At 38.1% G+C, this 23,204-nt stretch overlaps 2 protein-coding genes across 2 annotated transcripts; both read right to left on the bottom strand.

The window, feature by feature from the left end:
* Window positions 1-420: 420 nt before the first annotated feature.
* On the bottom strand, window positions 421-813 carry LOC138897335 (uncharacterized). The gene has a single exon (XM_070183300.1). The coding sequence runs from the start codon at window positions 811-813 to the stop codon at window positions 421-423; it is 393 nt and encodes a 130-aa protein (XP_070039401.1).
* Window positions 814-14,936: 14,123 nt separating this feature from the next.
* Window positions 14,937-16,827, bottom strand: LOC104105589 (kirola-like). Its single transcript, XM_009613937.4, has 2 exons — window positions 16,554-16,827; window positions 14,937-15,387 (listed from the first exon to the last, which is right to left on the bottom strand). The coding sequence occupies exons 1-2, from the start codon at window positions 16,738-16,740 to the stop codon at window positions 15,134-15,136; spliced, it is 441 nt and encodes a 146-aa protein (XP_009612232.1). The 5' UTR covers window positions 16,741-16,827; the 3' UTR covers window positions 14,937-15,133.
* Window positions 16,828-23,204: the final 6,377 nt, after the last annotated feature.

Here is a 23,204-nt window from a genome sequence, read left to right as displayed (position 1 = left end):
AATGAATCTGTTTCCGTTGGAAGCAGCGGGTACAATCGGTACGATGACATCCATGCCCAAGGCGGAGAAAGGCCAGGGTGAACTTGTTACATTGAGTTCATTGGGTGGTACCTGTATCATATAAGCATGCATCTGACATTCATGACACTTCTGTACATATTTGATGTTGTCCGTCTCTATAGACATCCAGAAACACCATGCCTTTAATATCTTCTTGGCTAGAACAAACCCATTTATGTGAGGTCCGTAGGTTCTGGCATGTATCTCTTCGAGCAACATAGATGCCTCATTGGCATCAACACATCGTAGCAGACCCAAGTCGGGAGTTCTTCTATATAGAATTCCTCCTCTTTGGAAAAAGTGGTTGGCTAATCTCTGAAAAGTGCGCTTTTGGGTATGCGTAGCATTTTCTGGATATTCTCATATTTCTAAATACTCATTGATATTGTGAAACCATGGATTTCCATCGAACTCTTCTTCAACATAAGCACAATAGGCTAGCTGATTACGGATTTGTATTGGGATGGGATCAATATAGTTCTTGTCTGGATGTTGTATCATGGAAGACAAGGTAGCCAGCGCATCCGCGAACTCGTTCTGAACTTTCGGAACATGTTTGATCTCTATCTTTGTGAACCTCTTGATCAAGTCTTGTACACAGTGTAGGTATGGAAATATCTTGGTGTTCTTGGTGGCCCATTCACCGAGTACCTGACGTACTAGCAAATCTGAATCTGCGATTACCAGCAACTCCTGAATATTCATATCGATGGCCAATCTGAGTCCCAAAATGCAAGCCTCAATTTCTGCCATATTTTTGGTGCACGGGAACCTAAGCTTGGCAGATGCTGGATAATGTTAATCGATTTCTAATACCAAAACAACTCTGATGCCCACCCCTTTGAACTTTGCGGCTCCATCGAAAAATATCCTCCAACCATCATATGCTTCGGTAATGTCTTCCCTTATAAACAACACTTCCCTGTCGGGAAAATACATCTTCAATGGTTCGTATTCTCCGTCCACGTGGTTTTCTTCCAGGTGATCGGTCAATGCTTTCCCCTTGACCGCCTTCTGAGTCACATAGATGATGTCGAACTCACTTAGTAGTATTTGCCATTTTGCTAACTTGACCGTAGGCATAGGCTTCTGGAAGATGTATTTTAGCAGATCCATCCTTAATATGAGGTATGTCGTGTATGTGCAGAAGTAATGTCTCAATTTCTGGGCTATCCATATTAAGGAACAACAAGTACGTTCCATCAAAGAGTACCCGGCTTCGTAAGGTGTGAACTTCTTACTCAGATAGTATATTGCTTGCTCCTTCCTTCCGGTCTTGACATATGGCCCCAAGACGTAACTAAAGGCTCCATTCAACATGGATAAGTACAGCAGTAAAGGTCTCTCGGGCTCCGGTGGGACCAATATAGGCTGCTTGGGCAATTACTCCTTGATTGTATCGAAAGCCTTTTGACACTCTTCAGTCCAACTTGTCGCGGCATCTTTCCTCTGCATTTTGAAGATTGGCTCAGATATTACCGTTGACTGTGCAATAAAGCGGCTGATATAATTGAGGCATCCTAGAAAACTCATTACATCTTTCTTGTTCTTTGGCGGTGGCATGTCATAAATAGCTTTGATCTTTTTACGGGTCCAACTAGATGCCGCAGCAACTGACAATGAAACCTAGAAACTTTCTAGCAAGGGCTCCGAAAGCACATTTTGCCGGATTCATGTTTAGGTTGTACTTTCATAGTCGGTCGAAAAACTTTCTTAGGTATGATATGTGATCCGAACTCCTCTTAGACTTGATGATGACATCATCCACGTACACCTCTATTTCCTTGTGTATCATATCATGGAAGAAAGTAGGCATGGCCCTCATGTAGGTTGCCCCGACGTTCTTCAAACCAAATGGCATCATCTTGTAGTAGTGTATTCCGTATGGCATGATGAAGGCTATCATTTCTGCATCCTCTTAGTCCATCCAAATCTAGTGGTATCCTGTGAAGTAATCCATGAAAGATTGGAGTTCATGCTTGGCACAGTTATCGATCGGTATATGTATATTGGGTAGTGCAAAATCATCCTTAGGACTTGCTTAGTTCAGATCTTGGTTGTCGATACATACTCAAACCTTCACATCCTTCTTTTATACCAACACAATGTTTGCTAGCCAGGTTGGGTACTCGACTACCCGAAGGACCTTGGCTTTGATTTGCTTGGTAACCTCCTCTTTTATCTTCAAGCTCATGTCTCGCTTGAATTTTCTAAGTGGGCGTTTGGACATAAGAATTGCAAAATTTCAAAAGAAACGTGAAAATAATTTTCAAGTGAAAATGGTATTTGAAAATTAGAGTTGTGTTTGGACATGAATATAATTTTGGATTGTTTTTGAAGTTTTGTGAGAGATCTAAGTGAAAATTTTTAAAAACAACTTTTTGGAGTTTTTCAAAATTTCGAAAAATTCCAAAATTCATCTTCAAGTGAAAATTGGAAATTTTATGGCCAAACATTGATTTCGAAAAAAAAAGTGTAAATTTTTCGAAAAAAAGTGAAAAACTTCTTATGTCCAAACGGGCTCTAAGTTTCTGCTTTATCGGTGGACACATGGGATTAGTAGGTAGCTTGTAAGCCACTATGGATATGCTTAATCATGTCATGTCATCATAGGACCATGAAATAATATCCTCGTATTCCTTTAGAAACTTGATATACTCTTACTTCTCTGACGGTGATAGATGAATGCTAATGTGAGTTTCTTTTATTGTTTCAGAATCCCCTAGGTCAACCGCCTTAGTTTCCTCCAAATTGGACTTTGGTTTGTTCTTAAAAAATTTCACTTCATTGACATTTCCTCAGGTATTACATCATTTTCCCAATCTTTTGAATCAGTCTCATCATGTTGCGTTGTCTCATTACATGTCACAATCATAGATTCAACAAGACAGGTAATAATCATGCTGAAAAGGAATTTAGAAAGATAATAATATAAATAAACGAAAAGCAATGATGCATTAAATAAAACTTAAAATTATCAAACAAGTACAACTCGATGTTTCGAGTAATTATTTCAAAACAACACAATAAAATTTCTTAAATGCCAAAAAAATAATATTTTAAAGAAATCATGCTAGTTCTGCCAGGCTACCCAGGTGCTCGGCGAACCCGGGATGGTACAGCAGTCCAGTTCCTGAGAATAGCTCCATCTCCGACTGTCTGAAGGGAAAGGTCTTCCTCCTCTTCCTCCAAGATTGCACTGCAGTCCATATCTTCCTCGTCCTGAAACAGATTCCTCATGCAGGGCCAAAACCTCATCTCCCTCACATCCCCAAATCACATCAGTTTGGCGGAATGTCTGGTGCAACGATGATATGGTTTGTTCCAGTGGATAGTAGAAGTCACGCCACGATGGTATCCAATCATTATATTCCTGCACAGTGTATTCTTATCCGCGACCAAAGGTTGTGCCATGATATTGTGGCCGTATCAGTTCTGTAATCCCTTAAAGCTTAGGACAAGACCCTTGCATGGTTTGTATCCCAACAACATCAGTATGCTCAGTACCTTGTTGCTCCACCATCACCCTTTCTCGACTGTGTTTACCCGATCAATGTTATGGAATGTCTCTCCTCCCAACTTCCTTCTATTTTCAATGGATGGCATAGTCTGGTTGGTGTAGATAGAGTTACTTCCATCCGCATGGATAATCACCTCCTGATAGTTCCACTCGAACTTCACGGCCTGGTGTAGAGTAGAAGCAACTGCCCCAACCACGTGTATTCATGGTCATCCCAACAATATGTTATAGGTAGTGGATATGTCCCGCACCTGGAATTCGACATCAAACTACCTTGGGCCCATCTTCAGATTCAGGTTAATCTCTCCGATAGTATCTCTTTGAGACTTGTTGAATGCTTTCATGTTGATGCTTCCCATCTATATTTCATGTAGACCTATACCTAATCTTTTTAGAGAAGTCAGCGAGCATATGTTTGGACTTGAACCCCCGTCAATCAGAATCCTAGAAATAAACTTATCTTCATATTGCACAGTGATGTGTAATGCTTTGTTATGACTCAATCCTTCTGGCGGCAGCTCATCTTCATGGAAAGTGATCTTGTGACTCTCCAATACCTGTCCTACTATGTTTGCCATCTCTCCACTAGTGATGCCGGTAGGTACTTAAGCTTCGCTTAACTCCTTCATCAAAGGATTCTTGTGTTCATATGAATTTTGCAACAATGACAAGATGGATATTTGGGCAGGAGTCTTGTTTAGGTGGTCAACAACAGAGTACTCCCTTATCTGTACCTTCCTCCAAAGATCATTAGTTCCTATCTCCACAATATGTGGTCTCGGTGCGGTCTCTTTACTCGTTCCCCCAAGATTTTCTGACGTGTAAACCCTGTTGGTTCTGGTCATTCCCTGTGCAGCACCGTCTCTTCCATCTTGGTTTTTCCTTTTCTACTTTCCTCCGCTACATAATCCTATGGAACATCATTAGACTTGTAGGATGGCAAAGAAGATACCATCACAATGAAGGGTGTAGCTACCTCGACCTCAAACGGTGCCTTGGTCTACACCACCATCGGCGAGAGGGTGACATAAGATATTTTGGGAGAGTCTCCCTATCGAAAACGCCCGAGGGATCCTTCCTAGTCCCACTCTTCATCAATTTCTATCACATTCACTCCCCCACCCCTGTGATCGGGAAGAGGGTTATTACAGACATTCAAGGCATACTTCTTTGCTTGTATAACCTTGTTGTCGATCAGTGTCTGGATGTTATCTTTCAACATGCGGTATTCCTCGATAGTATGTACATTCATGCCTGAATGGTAGGCACAAGTCTTGTTAGGGTTGACCCACTGAGAAGGATTTTCAATAGCAGCTACAGGAATGGGAGTGACATAACCAGCGACCTTTAGTGTCTCATATAATTGGGCTATGGGCTCGACGATAGGGGTGTATTGTCTAGGAGTTCTACAGTCGATGTTTGGTCGAGGTTTTGGGTGGTTTTGGCAGGCGGGAGGAGATGAATGATAATATGCAGGATAGGTATTGTAGGTATGGTAGGTGGTAGGGGTAATTGTATTTTGGAGGTGACAATTGATATGTTTGTGGAGGTGTCTGATATACTGATGGGCAAATATTTCGGACCATTATGCGGTCCATTATGTGGCCGCATAATCTTTTTGTGGGCTGCATAACCCATCGAAGATCCAGCATGAAATTTTTCAAAGCAAAGTTCTACGGCGCAATATGCGATTGCAGAATAGGTCTGCGGACCGCAGACTCGTCGCAGAGTGGGGCAGTATTTCCCAGTTCCTGAGGGCCAATATGCGGGCCATTTTGCGGACCGCATAAGCATTATTCGGTTGCATATGTGATCGCAGATCTGTGAGGGGGCTCCATTTTTTGATTTTTATAACCCGACCCCATTTTGATAAATAGCCTTTGGGGCTCGTTTTGAAGGTAAAAATATGATATTTTTAGAGATAAGTGAGATTGTTCTAGAGAGAGGAAGAAGCTAAGTGCTTTGTTCATCAAGATCTTGTCCAAGCTTTGAAATCCAACAAGGAAATCTCACAAGATCTTCACTCAAGAGGTAAGGTTCTAACCCTAGTCTTCAATTTCGAGTTTGGGGTAAAAGAAGGGTGATTGGGAGTATGATTCTTGGGTGTGAGATTATTATGTATACATGCATCATGCATGTACCAATAAGATTTGTGGAAATATTGTTGAGCCCAAATGGGTAAAGATTGGGTTGTGAAGTGAAAGAAATCTTGTGGAAGAACCTTGTAACCAATTTTCACATCTAGTGTTTGATAAAATGCTCAAATGAGTTGAAACCATGAATCTCTCCCTAATTATGGTTCAATTTTATTATATCTCTAGTTGATTGGAATTGCTAGAAGTGTTGGGACGTTGTGGTAATTTAAGGGAAGCTCAAGCAAGGTATGTTAGCTAAACTCCTCTCTTAGAATTGAATCCCACGGTATTCATGTAATTTATGTAAGTCCCGAGTTATTCATTATAAAATTGGCTATTCCGAATAAGCTTGTATTGAAAGATATATGTTCAATATGTATCCCAAATGCTTTTATCATGTTATGTTATCATTTGAGAATGTGTTCAAAGTATAGGATGTGCATTAAAAATATTTCGACCTCAAGTCAAGTTCAAACGAAGGCTATTATGCCAAATTTTGTGAAAAGTCTCTATGTGCCTAAGAATATTAATTGCTCACATGTGTACTAAAAACCTTGATTTGAAACGCCTTGTTGTTGATGATGATGACGATGTTTGAAAGTGAAAAAGGTGAGCATGAAATACTAAATACGGCCGACGTGACAAGAATGATTTTATAATTGTGGCCACTAGTGCCAATGAAATGAAAAGATGTGAAAGAAGTATGAAACAAGATGATTGGTAGAAAAGGATGATGTCGATCCACACATCATTATGGTGAGACAGCCTAGCCGATCGGGTCGTGAACGGACGCCATGCCGCACACATAGTGGTGATTATGCTGGAAATTGTAATTGAAATTGTGATTGTGGTTGATGTCTAGGATGAGACGGCCTAGCCGATCGGGTCGTGATTGGAATTCATGCTAAAATTACGGTGGTATTATGAATGGTGGCATATTGGTACTAAAGATCTCCCAACTTAAAATACGAAAAATTATTTGAACACTATCTTGGTCCTAACTCGAGGTTTGATGTTGTTTGAGGCTTCCACTAATATTATGATTGTTCTTGCTTGTATTATTAATCGTTCTATTGAGAGTATGTTTTGTCATTCATACTAGTACTATTCCATATGTACTAACGTCCCTTTTGCCGGGGGCGTTGCATCTTCAATGGATGCAGGTGGTTCCACAGCAGGAGACATTGATCAGTGATAGCGGTATACCCTCTTCCCACCTGACTTGGTGAGCCCCACTTCATTTTGGGGTCATGTATCTTTTATTCCTCGTGTATTGTGTTTGAGGTATAGCCAGGGCATTATGGCCGGCACTATCATATTACTCTTTCGTATCTATTAGAGGCTCCGTAGACATAGTGTGGGTTGTATATTAGTGTTGGGGAAGTCAAACAGGTTATGTTGCATTTGAATTACTTGTTCCAATTCAGACCATGAAAATGTGTGTAATTAGAGACTTTAAAATGAAGTAACTAATGGTAATGAATTGGTATTGTATACATGATCTCTTTATTATCTAATTAACGAAAATATGTATTATCTTTATTCATTAATGAGTTTGGGTAGAAAGTATCTAGCAGGCTTGCATGACCGTGTTCACTCGGTTGAGCGCCGGTCGCGCTCCCCGAGTTTGGGGCGTGACAATCATGACACCCACTTCCTTCTTCTTCAAAAAGCCCCCAGATTGTAGGGCTTTATTCGGGGCTTGCAACGCCTCAAAATCAGTCACCATACCGCTCTTGATTCCCTCTTCTATTCTTTCTCCCAACTTGATGATGTCGGAGGACTTGTGATTCTCTATAACTATTAATCTTTCATAGTACTATAGATCCTAAGCTTTGACAAAGAATTTGTTCATTTGTTCGTCTTCTAGTGGCGGCCTCACTTTGGCGGCCTCTAATCTCCAGCGAGTAAAATACTCACGGAAGGTTTCTATTGGCTTCTTCTTGAGGTTCTGGATATAGAAAACATCTAGCGCATTTTCTGTGTTAAACTTGAATCTATTCATGAAATCGGATGCCATACTTACCCAGTTTGCCCACTTCTTTGGATTCTGACTAATGTACCAGGATAAAAGCATCCCTGGTGAGACTTCGCATGAATAGCTTCATGCAGATTTGTTCATTCTTGCCCACGCATACAAGCTTATAGCAGTAAGTTCTTAAATGCACCTTAGGATCACCGGTGCCATCGAACATCTCAAATTTAGGAGGTTTGTAACCCTCCGGTAGTTCCACGTCTGGCTGGATACACTGATCTTCCTAATTTAAACTTTCAAGACCTTTTCCACCCTCAATACTCTAGACTCTTCCTGTCAGTTTCTTTAGCTCTTCAGTCATATTCCGGATAATCAGGTCCTTCTCGGTTGGTTCGGGTATGTATAATGCTTGTTATGAGGTGTGTGGTAGGGTTTCCACGTATATCGGGTTGCCTTTGTGCGTTCCCGGAACCTGAGTGTATGGGTGATCATTGATTAAGGTCTGAGGTGCATTGGGGGTAGGTTGCGGCATGTTCTACGAGTTATGATAGGTAGTTGTTTGTTGGTACTAGTTCGTGTGATGATGGTGTTACTGAGGGGTTTGTAGTGGTGGAGGGTTATTGTTTTGAGGGGGTGTAGGGTTGTGGTATTGATGTGTTGCGGGAGGGTTTTGTGGAACTAAGGATGGTAGATTTTGGGTTTGTGTGTTTTGGGGTGGTTTTTGATTCTGGGTGGTGGTGTTGTGATGGTTGATGTCAGGGACATTCAAGGTAAGGGAGAGGTTTGCGATATTTCGGACATGTTCAAGCTTACCTTGTAGCTCCAAGATTTTCTGCTCCAATCCCATAACCAACTCATTTTGTCATGGCGTTCGCCTTCCATCTAAAGTTTCCACATTCTCTGTTATAGTAAGTAGCATTGTCCTTTCAATTACCACTCAAATCGTCCATCTTTACTTTGCCTTTGCCTTTTCTTTTGGGTCGCTAGGTGGAGGAGGAGGTGGAGGACCTCTGGATCTGGTGTGGTATGTTAACGATGCCAAAATGCATGAAACAACCTTTGGGAATGGTAATAATCAAAAGAAATAAAAATAAAAGGTAACCAAGTCAGTGAGACTAAACAAAAGAGCATTTGCAATATTTAAGCAGGTAACACATAAGGTCATGCAATAATTTGCGTCCTAATTTGGGGACCTCATTGTGCCCGAGGTAGGCCTAAGCGACACATAGACTTGGAGAAAATTTATGCCAACATTGCTTCATTCCATTAATGCGAAAATAAATCAAACCAATCTTTACTAAATCGAAATAATAATATGAAGTCACTAATGGTATGAAGCCTTATTACAGCGAAATCTAACGAAATCTAACTAGAAAGGAATAAAGAACATTGTCTCCTAATCTATTTGGTCCCAGAAGGACCTTCTCCATGCTTTACCCTTTTGACTCCATCAATCACACTTCCCAGGTCACGGATGTCGAGCAGCAAGTAAGTCATCACCAGCTTTCCCCCTTCATCGTAGCCCATACCTTGGCAATCCCAAAGCCTCTTTCTCATCTTCCCCTCCAGATCCATCAACCCTTGCTCTAGGTGCTCCAACCTCCCTGTCGACTTGTTCGCAATCTCCTTCCATTCTTTGATCGCCTCCATATCCATCTTATGTTGTTCCAGATGCTTCGCCTCAGATTCAAACACTCTTTTCTATAGCCTCTTCTATTTCACCTGAGCCTCAACCATCTCATCTATGATTCTGTCTTATAGATTGACCCCCGGTTTGACATACCCGGTTATGTCATCCTCCAACCATGAGAGGTAGTAATTCATAAAACTGGCATGGTACCTTTCTGGTTCAATAGTCTCTCCATCAATAATTTGTTTTTGGTTCCACATGTGCTGGGCCTCAAATTTGAATGGAATAACATCTCCTTTGAAGTCTGCTTTATACTAACCATATTGGAAACCCGAGGTATGACCTTCTTCCTCCCAGCCTGCCTCATTACTGTTATAAGAGCATAAGGGTAAATGCCTCGCAACCCAATCAATACCAAATGAGTGGTCCCTTTGGACCAGATGATGAACTCTCTACTAGGAAATCACTCGAACATCTAATGCAATTGTTCGTCAGTCAAATTACTGAAGAAACGTACCCAACCTTCAGCATTCCCAGGCTTTGCAAACATGTCTATAAAAAATATCATCTTATTTGGATGATGACTGGCGATGTAGTCATTCAGTGGTCTACGCAAGAGCTCCTGGCGGTAATTTTCCCTCTAGAAATGCTCTAGCAGCCGAACTTGTAGTAGAAGATTGCAACCCTCGAAATGTCCAAACCCATGTTTACACCTATCCAAGGCCTGATACATCTCAGTTAGTATCATAGGGATGACGGTGTATTTCTGCCCCTCAATACCTTCCATCACAGTCCTGCCGACCATGGCCAAGCGAGTGTGAATTTTCCTCATGGCATTGGAAAAATTAGAAAACCCAAGAAGCAGACTATGAAGACATAAACTCAGCGGTGAACCCATCCCAAATAGGTAATAGACAACTCCTCATGATGCAAGCGATATGACTTGTTGTGTCCATACTGCTCATAGAGGAACTCAAAAGGAATGTAGGATTTCTTCAAGGAACCTAACTCATCATTCTTCTTGAACCCTAGCATTTTCAGAAAACCGCGTGGAGTGCGATTTTCTGGTACCAATAGACCCCGACTATCCCATGGCAGTTTGGCGAAACCCCCTATCTCTTCTACAAGAGGAGTCATTTCTATATTGCCAAATCGGAAGACATCTCTCTTTTCATCTCAGAACATAGTGGCTACCTCAATTAATTCTCTGTTCGATCGAATGTTTAGCAAAGACGCCAAATTACCCAACACTCTTCTTACGTGGTTTCTATCATATGGCGCAAGGTCATTCCACTAATCAATCAGCAGGGGTGGGATATTCTGGACCATTCCAAACTTGGGAATTTCGTACTTCATTTTCTGCAAACAAATAAAAGTTAGCCCTTTTCTCTCCAAATTCGACTATTTACTCAATAACGGTCAACATGTTGGCACGTTTTCTCCAAGTAATGCACATAATATGATTGTGTCCTTTGGGATTGTGGAAATCCATTTGACTTTGGACAAGGTTTATATAAGCATATTAATGTGTCAATGACGTTTCAATATGTACTAGGTTTAACATGATGCATGTACATTTTAAATCAGAGTGCGGTTTCTAAGAGGGTCTAGAAGGATACTCTCAAGTGGATGACTTGAGAGGAAAAGGCAGGGGACCGTCGACTGCACCGTTGATCGGCTAGTCTACTGCTAATAAGCCTTTTCATTTTAAAAAGGGTATTTTTAGAAAAGCGCGGACACTCATCAAGCGCTGCTATGTTAATAATAGGCACGAGTGGAGTATGATGTTGAAAGCATGCGTTATCCGAAAATAATAACATGTTGCCAGATATTTTGCATGGTAAAAAAGCGCATAAGAACAAAATTTAACAAAGCAAATAAATAGATAAAAAAGAGAAAGAGAAAGGAAAAGAAAGGTAGTTAGCATAATCCTCTAACATAATCAGATATTTAAGCGAATAAAGGAAAATGGAAAGGAAAAAGGAGGTACATAATTTGAAAGTAAACAAGCAGAGGGACGGGAGAAGGGAGGTACATGAAAGAGATAAAACAAAGCAACTCAATAATTTAGAAATCCCACATAAGCAAAAAACACCGTTTTGGTAAGAACCTAAGTATATCCCCAGCAGAGTCGCCATGTTGTCGCGCCCCGTTTTCTCGCAAAAGCGGGTTTCAACACATGACAACTCTTTTAAAGGGTATTAAAAGAAAAGAGTCACCACCTAACGATTTTGAGGTGCGTTAGGGCACTTATTTGCACATAACTATGTTAATTATTAGTCTACACCATCAAAGATCGGGTAAGGGCTCAAATTACCTCAAAGAGAAGGGGTTAGGCACTCTTCGAGGTCTACAACTGTGAGTCCCGACCGAATTTTATGCTATGTGGGATTACTGGATTATAACTATCCTATGTGATCATATAAGTTAAGGAAGACGAATTATACATAGGAAAGCAAGCGGGTTATACATTAATAAATGATACAATCTTGAAGATTACAAGATATGGCCTATTTTAATCTATGTTCAAACAAGCATACAAACAATGACTATGGTGGAATAGAAATGGGCTGAGTGTCACGACCCAAACCGATGGGCCATGACGAGTGCCCGAGTCCTACCTGTCGAACACCCCTAAGCATGCGTATAAGATATAAACATGAATTAAGGGTAGGTCATGAATAACATTAGTCAATAAACTGCTGAATCACGTGAATAACATAAGTGAGAAAAACATGTCCAAAAGACATATATACATATACATGCGGAATACGGTAGGGCGAGCCGACAAGGTTGCTATAGACAACTGTATATCCAAAACTAGAAGCCGACAAGGCCACATACTATCCAACTATACATGACTGTCTATAGACCTCTAATAGAGTGTACAACTGTATAAAGGACGAGACTGGGCCCCGTCATACCCATATATGTATACAAACATATCGTACCAAAACCCAAAAGCAGCTCCGGATCAAATTAAATATACCAACTCTCGCTGGACAAGGATCCTAAGAAAGGGGACCGTCAGCCTATCTACCTGCACCTGCGGGCATCAAACATAGGCCCTAGGAAATAGGGGCGTTATTACGAATAATGTACCGAGTATGTAAAGCATGAAAATAAGTACATACAAGACATAAAAGAACCATAGAGTAAAGGAATCCACCTGTAAGTCTAAATAGCTCTGTGAAACCTGAAACATATATAATGTCATGCATGTACGTATAAATATCATATCATGCCTAGGTATGTGTACATAACGTCATCAAACCTCTAAGGGCATCCCATCATATCATCTTGGCCTCATTAGGCGAAATTATCAATGTATACCAACTAATCAGTTGGTGGTGCATATATAACACCGTAACCTTTTTCCATATCCCATATACATATAATATACGCGTATATAATGCCATCTAGTCATGGATCCATGTACATGTATAAATGAATGAAATGCATAAGAAGTAAGTTAATAAGATTTCTCGGAATGTCATAAGATCAATATACCTTCGGATAAACTTTATCAACTTACGTATTTTCTGAGACCCATGAACAGACGATATAATAATAGGACACATGGGGAATCAATAACATAGGCACCCTTAGTAATTCTATGAATAGAGTCATTTATGAAAGTTGCGCGTTTTCTCGTTTCGTTGTATCTTATGGATCATGCCAAAATGAAAGAAGGGATAGCCTTAACATACCTGAGCCGATTCTCTTGACAATCCCTCTAACACATGTCAATCACGACAAAACACGTAACGGCAAGATCGAAGTAGGGAAAAATTCGTATGATAATTTTGAGAAAGATTATACCGAACTCCCTTAGAATTTGTAACTCACGCTGCTATAGCATTGTAGTTTTGTATGAATTTTGTTGAAACTTTCATCTGTTACTTTGTAGATATATCCATCTTCGTTTAATGAATTAGGGAGGTCTCTTATCATAGTGGTTGTGGGCCCCACTTGATAAGGATTACTTAACCAAAGAATTTCCTAAATATGCCACCTAGCCCCAAAACTTACCTAGTCAATATTAGGCTTGATTAAGAACCCCTACTTGCTGCCACGTTGGGAGGTATTAAGCTTATCCACAATTTCCTAATTAGCTTGTTAATCTCCCACTAAATCAATAATTAACTAATTACCCACATAATTAAGAATTATCTCAAATTACTTAAAATACTAATTACTTTTAACACACTTTATATACCTTACTATCATGGTCATGTGATACCTTGTATGACACTAGTCCATAAATACCGGGTATTATAGCTTGGACTGTATTTTATCCCAAATTGACAACCTTCAACGAAACTCATTTTCTTTGATTTGTTTGCCCTCTAACCTTCACGACACTTACTTATCACCTGTTATAAATAGTATAAATACTAATAAACTCAAAAATAATCTCATTCCCGAGTCTACGTCGATTAACTTACGAAGAAAATTAACGTACGAAAACGCGAAATGTAACAGGGAGTCCTAAGTTTTTTAGCCTAAAGGATCACTCCGTGCAACATAAATAATACTTCGCAACTCCCTTAGAGGTAAGGGTTGCTCATATTATTTAGCGGGCACATACTATCATCTCCTGCTACCCAATTACTATCGTAAAGTTGTTTACCTAAAGGCGTTCTAGTTCAATTCTAAACTGCGTCCTATGCATGCTTTACCCGTCCCATGCCTATGGTCTATGAGGTTTTGGACCTACTACTTTGGTAGTTCTAGACTTTACTTATGATTCTCAAAATGATAAAACTAGGCGCACAATCAAAACAAGTAAGACTGCACATAGTTAACAGTTAAGGGCTCAAATTGGCCTCCTCACATAGACATAAATGCACGCAAACAATTATAAGTTCATGCTAAGAGCGATCTTAAATTGCTAAGTAAGCAGTTGTAAACAGACAGATTTGAAGTCAGAGTGTGTTGAATGGCGTAAGACCTATAAGCATGATTTCTATGTGATTGATCGATTCAGGGATTGACATTAGAGTTCTACAAGCAGTGTTTCTAGGCAGATTGTTTCGACAAGTCAAAGTTTGATCAACATTTCTAACTTAAGCATCTAAGTCAAGAACCAAAGGGTCTAAATCAACCTGAATTCTTCCCGGAACGAAACCAATCAACCCCGTAAGTCATAAAACCATAAACACACACATGTGTGAAGCATCAAAAAAGAAAACGGGGCGTTAGTTACACAAAATGACCGGTTGATTCGTTAGACGCGATCACCATGACTAGCTCACACAAGCCTTCGCGATCGTGACGCTACCCAATCGATCAAAATAAAAGCACATGATAGTAGAAAAATTTGCAACTTCAGATTTTGTTCAACCACCGAAACTCACCAAGACTCCCGGGACTCCTCCAAGCAATTCCAATAATACTATACTGACCTATTCAAATGTCTCGAATGATGAAGCGAATGCAACTATTCAAATCAAAGTTGTTAGGGTCGATATAAGGAACTCTATAACTTCCAAATTACATGTAATGGTGCCGAAAGACCCTCGAGCTCGTCCGGTTCCAAACCAACCATACATGTAAATCCAAATATCATATGAACCTACGAAAAGTCTTAAAATATGTAATGGCACATAACAGTACCAAACGAGAGATTGGATTATTACAGATAGTAGATCCAAAAGTACATCATATTAATTAATATAATGTTATTACCATTGGAAACGCTAACATAGAACTCATATGGAATATATATCACAACAAATAGTTTTATTTATTCATAAGCATTTAGAATGGCCATAATACTTCATCATACTGATGGGAACGGGAACAAATATCTATTTCCCGACATGGTGAGGCTCAAGGTCTTTGAGGAGGCAAATAGCAAGTTCCAAAAGATCAAGGGGCTCTGGTATGTTTTCATTCAACTTCTCATATACAAGGGTCCAAGTCATCCAGTTTCCCTCTGCAGTCAAAGTAGCTGTCATGGACTTGTATAATTCATTCATATAACCTTCAAGAAAATTGAAGGTGATTGATTTTTTTGCATCATCTATGTGTAGGGCCTGCTTCGCATGCCTCTCTTTTCCTCCTGTTGTCAAAACGAACATAGTGAGAAAAAACAAAACATTAAGCTCATGTCATACATGATACACTTTAAATAAACATGGGAAATGCAGAACAAATATTTTCAGAATATCTTAAATCTTGGACAACGCATAAGTTAACGTTACAGAACACCCACTGATATATAATTTCATTTAAAAAATGCTTATTTCTAACATGCCGTTTCCTCTTTAGCAATTTAGCGATATTCTGAACAAATATACTGCAAGAATTTTACCTAGAAAATCCATCTTTTACTATTTATCTTAAAATAGTTAATCAATCTGTCCTTTTATGTGACACTATTACTATTTGAGAAGTCAAATAAATTTTATTTTGTTTCACAATGATTTCTCAAATATAAATTATTTGAATTATTAACTATATTGTCGTTTGTACATTTCACATAATTTAATTTCAAAGACTTATATTTACTGAAATTTATATAAAAATTAGGTACTTTGACTTTTCTACTCCGAGGTGCTCTATATAATGAAATTGAACTTTTAGAACGCGCGTAATGTAAAGCTGACTTTTCATAACACCATATCTTATTTGCTCCTTTTTGCTTTTACGCTTTATTTGCACGGAAAATTGCAATACATTACCGATGTGTTTGGTATGACGAAAAATTAAATGTTTTCATGTTTACTTGGTTTAAATATTTTGAAAAATATTTTTTGCATGAATACATTTTTTTCAATTGGATAAAAATGAATTTCCGACCAAAATGAGAGAATATTTTTCAAAACTCTTTCGCAACCTTTCCCACCTCTACCCGCACCCCTACCCTGTGCCCCTACCCCTAACCCCACAACCTCCCCCTCCCCCTTAACACCCCCTTCCCCCGCCACCCCCTTGCAACAGCTACTCCGTCCCCTAGACCCGACCTACCACCCTTCTCCTATTTCGTCTCATAAAATGTTTGCCTAAATTATATATTTTTAAAAACTATTCTCTCCTACTTAATCAAACACTGAACAAAATAATAAGAAATCACTTATTTTTCAAAGAAAATATTTTCCAAGAACAATATTTTTTTTGGTACCAAACACACCCTACAATATTACAAAATAAAAAGAAGAGAGAAAGCTGAGAAATCGATCACTTCTACCAAAGCAAATTAAAATTCGAAAGGAAATAGAGGCTTACCGAGAACATACTTCCAGCTGACAACAGAACCAGTATTACCCAACTGACCCTCATGTAACGTGAAATTTGTTATCTTATCAGGAGACATGGTGGAGGTTTGGTGTGGATTTGATTTGAAGTGTTCATGAAGCAAATCTCCAGCACACTTCATCTCCATTTGAGAGATCAACTTGCCTTTGAGACCCATTTGTTAGCAGTGTGAGATTTTCTTACACGAGTTTGCTGATTTAATTTAGCGAGACCTTATAGCCTTTATATAGAGTGTCTGTTGTGAATGATAAATCTACTTGCAAGGTTGTACACAGTTAATCTTGGTGTGTCATTGTTGGACGTGTGAACAAAGTTTTAGACTGAAATTTTTGAGAAATCGAACTTACATATCAATGCATAGCTGCTATGTAAAAGGCGGACCCAAAATTTAAAAAAAGACAGGAGCACCAAGTGTTGAGCAAATACTGGAACAGGAATTCAACCCAGGCAACACACTAAAAGTCAAGTTATGTCCCCTCCCAACCAGAGTCGAATCTACTGTCGAACCAACGAGTTCAATTGAACCCATAACTTTCGATGCAGAGTAAAAAATTATATGTAAAAATTCATTAAAATTATATTGCAAAAATAGTAGATGTGAACCTATAACTTTAAAATTATAATGGATTTAATATTAAAAACTTTGAAAGTTAAACCCATAAGATTTAAAACTTAGATCCGCCTCTCCTCCGAACCCCCCCTCCAAATGGTCTTGGTAACTGTCTAATCTTTGAGTCTTAGGGTGCCAACAAAAATAGAAAAATTTATAATCACTAGTAGTTGGTCGAACATTCTATCCAAATTGGGCCCATATTTACCTGGTTTGGCCCACTTTATATATAATTTCAAAAAGAGGAAATTCATCCGTTAGCCCAACAATAAAGGCCATTTCTATGGCTATTTTTTTTTTCGTATCATCTTTCTTCTCTTTTATCATGGACGATTTCGCACCCCAAATTCCTCTGACATTGCTGTTCGATTCACTTTGTTGCTTTGAATCTCGATTATATTGATAGGTGTCCAACTCTGGAGTTGAAGTTTTTTGAAATCGTGATTGTTTGTTGGTTGCACATCTGAGTAACTCTATTGAAGAAGCTTCGGAGCTTGAAGTTCAACTAAAATTTGAAAAAGCATAATGCAAAACGACTGGGTGAAGTTAAAAAATGTTGAAAAAACTTGTAGTAACTTGAATCTAGAGAGCTAGAGCTGGGTTGATTGAGTTTGATTAACATTTGTTTTGAGAATCATACCAATTGAAAAGGAAGTTGAAGGTGAAATCCGACGTTTGTATATAATATTATACAATATTATATAAAATTATAATAAGTAATATTTTATACTATTGTATATTTGCGTAACGACCCGACTGGTCGTTTTGAGGTTTAGCGTTCCATTCAGTGGTTTGAGACTTTCAATAGCTTCATATTATGTATTATGACTTGCGTGTATGGTTGGTTTTCATTTTCGAGCGGTTCGTGATCTATTGGAAGAATGATTCTCGATTTAGAAGTTTTAAGTTGGAAGAGTTGACAAAGGTTTGACTTTTGAGTAAACGGACTCAAAATCAGATTTTGATTATTCCGATAGGTTCGTATGATGATTTGGACTTGTACGTATGTTCGGATTTGGTTTCAAAGGTTCCTAGAAGAACTCAACTTAAAAGTGCATAAGTTTGACCAAGAGTTGATTTTGATGTTATTGGATTCTAATTGGTTTTTCAGAGACTTTGTATAGGTCTATATAGTTGAATTTAACTTGTATGCAAAGTTTGAAAGTAATCTGAAGTGTTTAAGTGTGATTCAGACACTCTTTTGAAAGAATGGAGATTTAACAACTTAAGATAAATTTTATTCGGTTTGAGCCTCGATTCTTTATTGTGATATTTCTGTGGGTATTTTGAGGCTTTGAATAAGTTTGAATGATGTATTTGTACTTATTGGTATGATTGGACGGGATCCTGAGGGTCTCGGGTGTGTTTAGAATCATTGGTTGACAAACTAGTTAAGTTAAGGAAATGGTATGATCCAACACCTATTAGAGCTACAAAGATGCATCCTCTGTATAAAATAGTTGAAATAAAGCACACAAGGAGGTACACAATGTGAAACATGTGTATTACGCACCTTATACTTTATGCAAGAAGAAAGCTGCATGACGGGCAGTGATTAAGAAAAAAGCACGTGGGTAGTGTTGAGGTCGGGGATGGACTAGATGTAGCGTACCAGAATGACATTTCAAGTGTTGAAGCAATGGTGGATGATGAACTAGCAGGCAAATTGCAGGATAATAAAGTCCTTTATGAAGAATTCGAGCCTTCAGTACTTAGATCAAATCAAAGTGAGTACGAGGAGAACATCCATGGCAAATGAGGATGGAGATTCAAGTGATGAATATGAAGAAAGCGAGGATGCAGAGTTGTATGATGAAAATAAAAAAAATGATGATGAAAATGAATATGATCAATATGAAGAAAGCGATGAGGATTGAGTTGTTTGTGTGTTTATGACTTGTTTGATTTCTTATGTTATTAGTTTATTTTTATATCTTGTTGGACTTTATATATGTTCTTTTTTTAATTGTTATAATATGTAGAAGAATTGCTTTATATTATTACATGTTGAATTTTTTATTATTATATTTGTTTTACTTAAATTGCACAGATGGCTTCTATGGGTAAATAACTGAAACAATCTAAGAAGAAAAAAATACTTTGCCATCTACGACTGATCACATTCCTTCACATATGCCTAGGATGAGTCCTCCTCCTAGTTTTCTTCGTCATTCTTAGTCAACGACTTCATTCCCACCTGAGTTTTTCAGAGTCCCCCCGGCTAACACATTACAATATTATTCCATGCCGACCCAGGGTGGTTCAACCTCCACTACTATTAATTTTATACACACGCCTAATTTGTCACCTTTGAGTCATCGTGTCCCTGCTAGTCAGCATGATGGATCACCATTGATTCTATCCCAGGGCGGGCATTACAGTCAGCATGATGGTTTATCTTTTGTGCCTCCATCATCGTCCACTCCATTATCATCTCCGTCATCATCTACTCCTAGTATTTCTAGATTGGATATTGGAAGATCTCAGGCGGTTGCATCCCCATCTACTAGTACTACTTCAATTGCTCCTTCACGGAGACAGTATGTTGATGGGAGTGTAGAGTACAATCATTTGCATCGATTGATTATCGTACTCCATGGGGACGAGTAAGTAATTATTTAATTTTTATTTATTAGAATAAAGATCTACATATATTTAACGAATTTTTAATTTATATATAATGCAAGTTTTTGCCATCCTTTCAGGCCACACATATGGTTGTGAAAGTTATGAAGCTATTTTTCCATGAGCCGTGGCATTCCCGGAGAGAGATTCCATACCAAAACAGAATGAATACGTGGCTTCAATTAAAGGTAAGAATAAATATAATTCATATAATATTTATAATTTTTGTTTTAATTGTAGACTAAGTATGTATGGCAGCCTCAGCATGAAATTCAGGTGAATGATAATTTCGAGAAGAGAGCTCAGAAAAGGATTAAAAATACACATTTTTTTGCTCGGAGAAATGGGAGCATGCTTTTATGTTTGCATGAAAATGTCTAGCTTTAACTAATAGAGAAGTGGAATACCGATGAATGGAAGCAGAGGAGTGAAAAAGCGAAGGCAAACATTGCCTCCAGTAAGGGTGGTTCGTTACACACTGGAGGTTCAATCAGTTTTATGGCCCACCCATCGATTACAACAACAATAACATAAGAAGACACATAAGGAAAAGGCACATAGGGAAATGTGTCTCATGCTATTGTCTTTGAGGAGACACATAAGAAGAAGAATAAGGATGGTATAAGAGAAGGATGAGTTAAACCGCGTGCATCAGAGACATATGTAAGATTCTAAATTCAATACTACCTTTATTCTTGGTTAAGATTAATCCGTTTAAATAATGTTTGTCAACAATATTTCAGGAAGGGTATAAAAGAAGAATGGAGGAGTGAAAACAAATTCAGCCCGATTCTCAACTGACGCTCGAAGATATGAATTCAGTATGGACACAGGCAGCTGGTGAAGTAAATAAAGGTATAAAATTTTTAGTAATTTTTTAAATATGACTTCCTTTTAATATTATTTTGCACAAGTTATATGTTTCTTCTCTTGCTCATTCAAATATAAATTTTTTATTTTTCATGAAAATAAATAAAGGTAGAGTCTATGAACTTGGAGTGCAGCCGTTGTCTAGTCGTCCAGCCGCATTATTTAGTGGTGCTTCTGCTTCACCCGAAGAAATTGAGACTATGCGGACGCAAATCAATGAATTGTCTCAACAATAAAATAATGCTCAAGAAACAATAATTATGATGCAGACATTCATGGAAAACCATGGAAAACAACGTACAATGAAAGAATCTAATAATGAGGAGACTGAAACCTATGAGGGTCAGTAATAATTTGGAATGTGTAATAGGATATTTAGACTTGATTGGTTGTTGCAAAACTTTGTTCATTTTAGACTTGGTGTAATGTCATTTTGGTTAAATGCTTTAGATTTTTATGTGGTTTAATAGAATAACTGGTTTTGTTATGTTTAAACAAGTTTGATACTTGTTATTTTTGGTTCAATTGATAGAAAATTTGTGATAATGGTTGTTTGATTTGGCAGGGGGTGTGGCTTAAAATACAGTAGAATTCTACTATATTTTACCAAATTGTTTGACTGATTTCCGACTAAAGTGGTCGAAAATTGGACCTGAAAATTCATAGTTTTGAGACTGAAGTGGTCGGAATTTTAATTAGTTATTTTCTTAATTTCTTAATTTTCGACTTATTCAGTCAGAATATTTCAAAAAAATAATAAATAATTGTTACATCTCGCGTTTTCGTACGTTAAAAGTTTCGTCTTCAGTTAATTGAAGTAAACACGGGGATGAGATGATCTTGAGATTAACATATTTATGCTATTTATAACAAGCAATAAGTAAGTGCCATAAAAGATAAAGGGTACACGAATTAAAAAAAAAGAGCTTCGTTGAAGGTTGCCGATTTGGGATGAAATACGGTCCTAGCTATAATACGCGATACTTATGAACTAGTACCATATAAGGTACCGTATGACCGTTATAGTGTGATGTATAAAGTGTGTAAAAATAAGTAGAATTTTAACTAATTTAAAATAATTTTTAATTATGCGGGTAGTTTGTTAATTATCGAGTAGCGGTATACTACCTAATTGATTATTGGATAAAGTTTAAATTCCCCAACAAGGGAATTACGTGGCAGCAAGCCACTTTCCAAACAAGTGACTCTAGGACATTTTTGGATTAGGTGGCAACCTAATTAATAATTAAAAGACACCTCATTCTTATTTTTGGATTAGGTGGCAACCTAATTAATAATTAAAAGACACCTCATTCTTACATTTTGAATAACAAGACTTGTAAGAGTAATTTGAATACAACACTTCATATTTGAAAGACTTCATCAGAACGTTAGCAACACTTCATTCTAGGATTTTGAGTACAAGACATTTCAATTCTAAAAATTCAAATACAAAACAATGTTACAATCAGAAGTGAATTCTTGTAAGTTTTCAACGTGACTTCTTGCAACCAAACAATTCCAACGAGAATTGTAAGAACCGTAGCAACGTAAAAGTTTGCGGTTCTAAAAGAGTACGGTGTAACCTTTTTCAAGAACATCATACAGACTTTTCTCTAATCCAGGTATGTTAAGGCTAAGCCCTTTCTTCATTTTGGCATGATCTCATAATTACACGAGTTTGATAACGAGACATAAAGCAAAATTCATGTCCCGGGATTTACGTATATTTAATAAGGTAAATCGTTCAAACCACAACTTTTGTTTTATAAGGAGTTGGGGCTTAATCTTGAGTTTGAATTAATTAAATACATATCCAATGATACTCCACTCATTTTATATTATTTGTGGCATCACGCGAAGTTGAATGTCGCCTAGGAAGTAACAAGTTCTTCGCGGTCTTAGTATGTGCATATTTGAGTAGTGAAAATCTCTCGGAAAATTTTCATAAAAATAACCAAGTTCAAGAATAATTAGTCAATAAGGGTAACATGAATATTTTATCCAAGGACTCACATCTTGTTGAACAAGTTCAAAGGGTAACTTGGCATGATTTGTAGACTCATTTCCAGAAAGAGTTACACCTAGTCTTGTAAGTACAATATTTAATTAAGTATTGTCTTGTTCTAGTCAAGAGAGCATAGAGCCTATATATATATATATATATATATTATTACAGTATTTACATTACCATCGAGCTATAATCGATTGGCAGGCCCCTATTGGGCAACCTCTGATCAGATGGTAAGTTAAATACCGAGCCTACTGTGGCCGAGCGCCTGTGAGCGAGCCCAGTTGGTCGAGATACAGAACCTAGTATGGCCGAGTGCCTATGAGAGAGCCTACTACGGCAGAGCAGTTATATATATGTACTGAGCCTTATAGGACCGGACAACTATTTTACTTACTATATTGAGAGAGTTGAGTCAGTATCAGCAGGTAAGCATATGTTCAGATTATCAGTTCAGTATCAGCTTTCCGTATATTGCCTTACATACTCGGTACATTATTTCATA

Source organism: Nicotiana tomentosiformis, chromosome 8 (assembly GCF_000390325.3).
Source record: "Nicotiana tomentosiformis chromosome 8, ASM39032v3, whole genome shotgun sequence".
Lineage (NCBI taxonomy): Eukaryota > Viridiplantae > Streptophyta > Magnoliopsida > Solanales > Solanaceae > Nicotiana > Nicotiana tomentosiformis.
The sequence above is the reverse complement of the archived record's forward strand: the minus strand, read 5'-3'. Positions and strand labels throughout refer to the sequence as shown.

Bases quoted from the DNA above. Each gene is read 5' to 3' on its own strand.
- LOC104105589 (XM_009613937.4), bottom strand. From the start codon at position 16,740: ATGGGTCTCAAAGGCAAGTTGATCTCTCAAATGGAGATGAAGTGTGCT. The intron at 15,388-16,553 runs GTAAGCCTCTAT...TTTTGACAACAG, and splicing joins CAGCTGGAAGTATGTTCTCG to GAGGAAAAGAGAGGCATGCG.
- LOC138897335 (XM_070183300.1), bottom strand. From the start codon at position 813: ATGGCAGAAATTGAGGCTTGCATTTTGGGACTCAGATTGGCCATCGAT.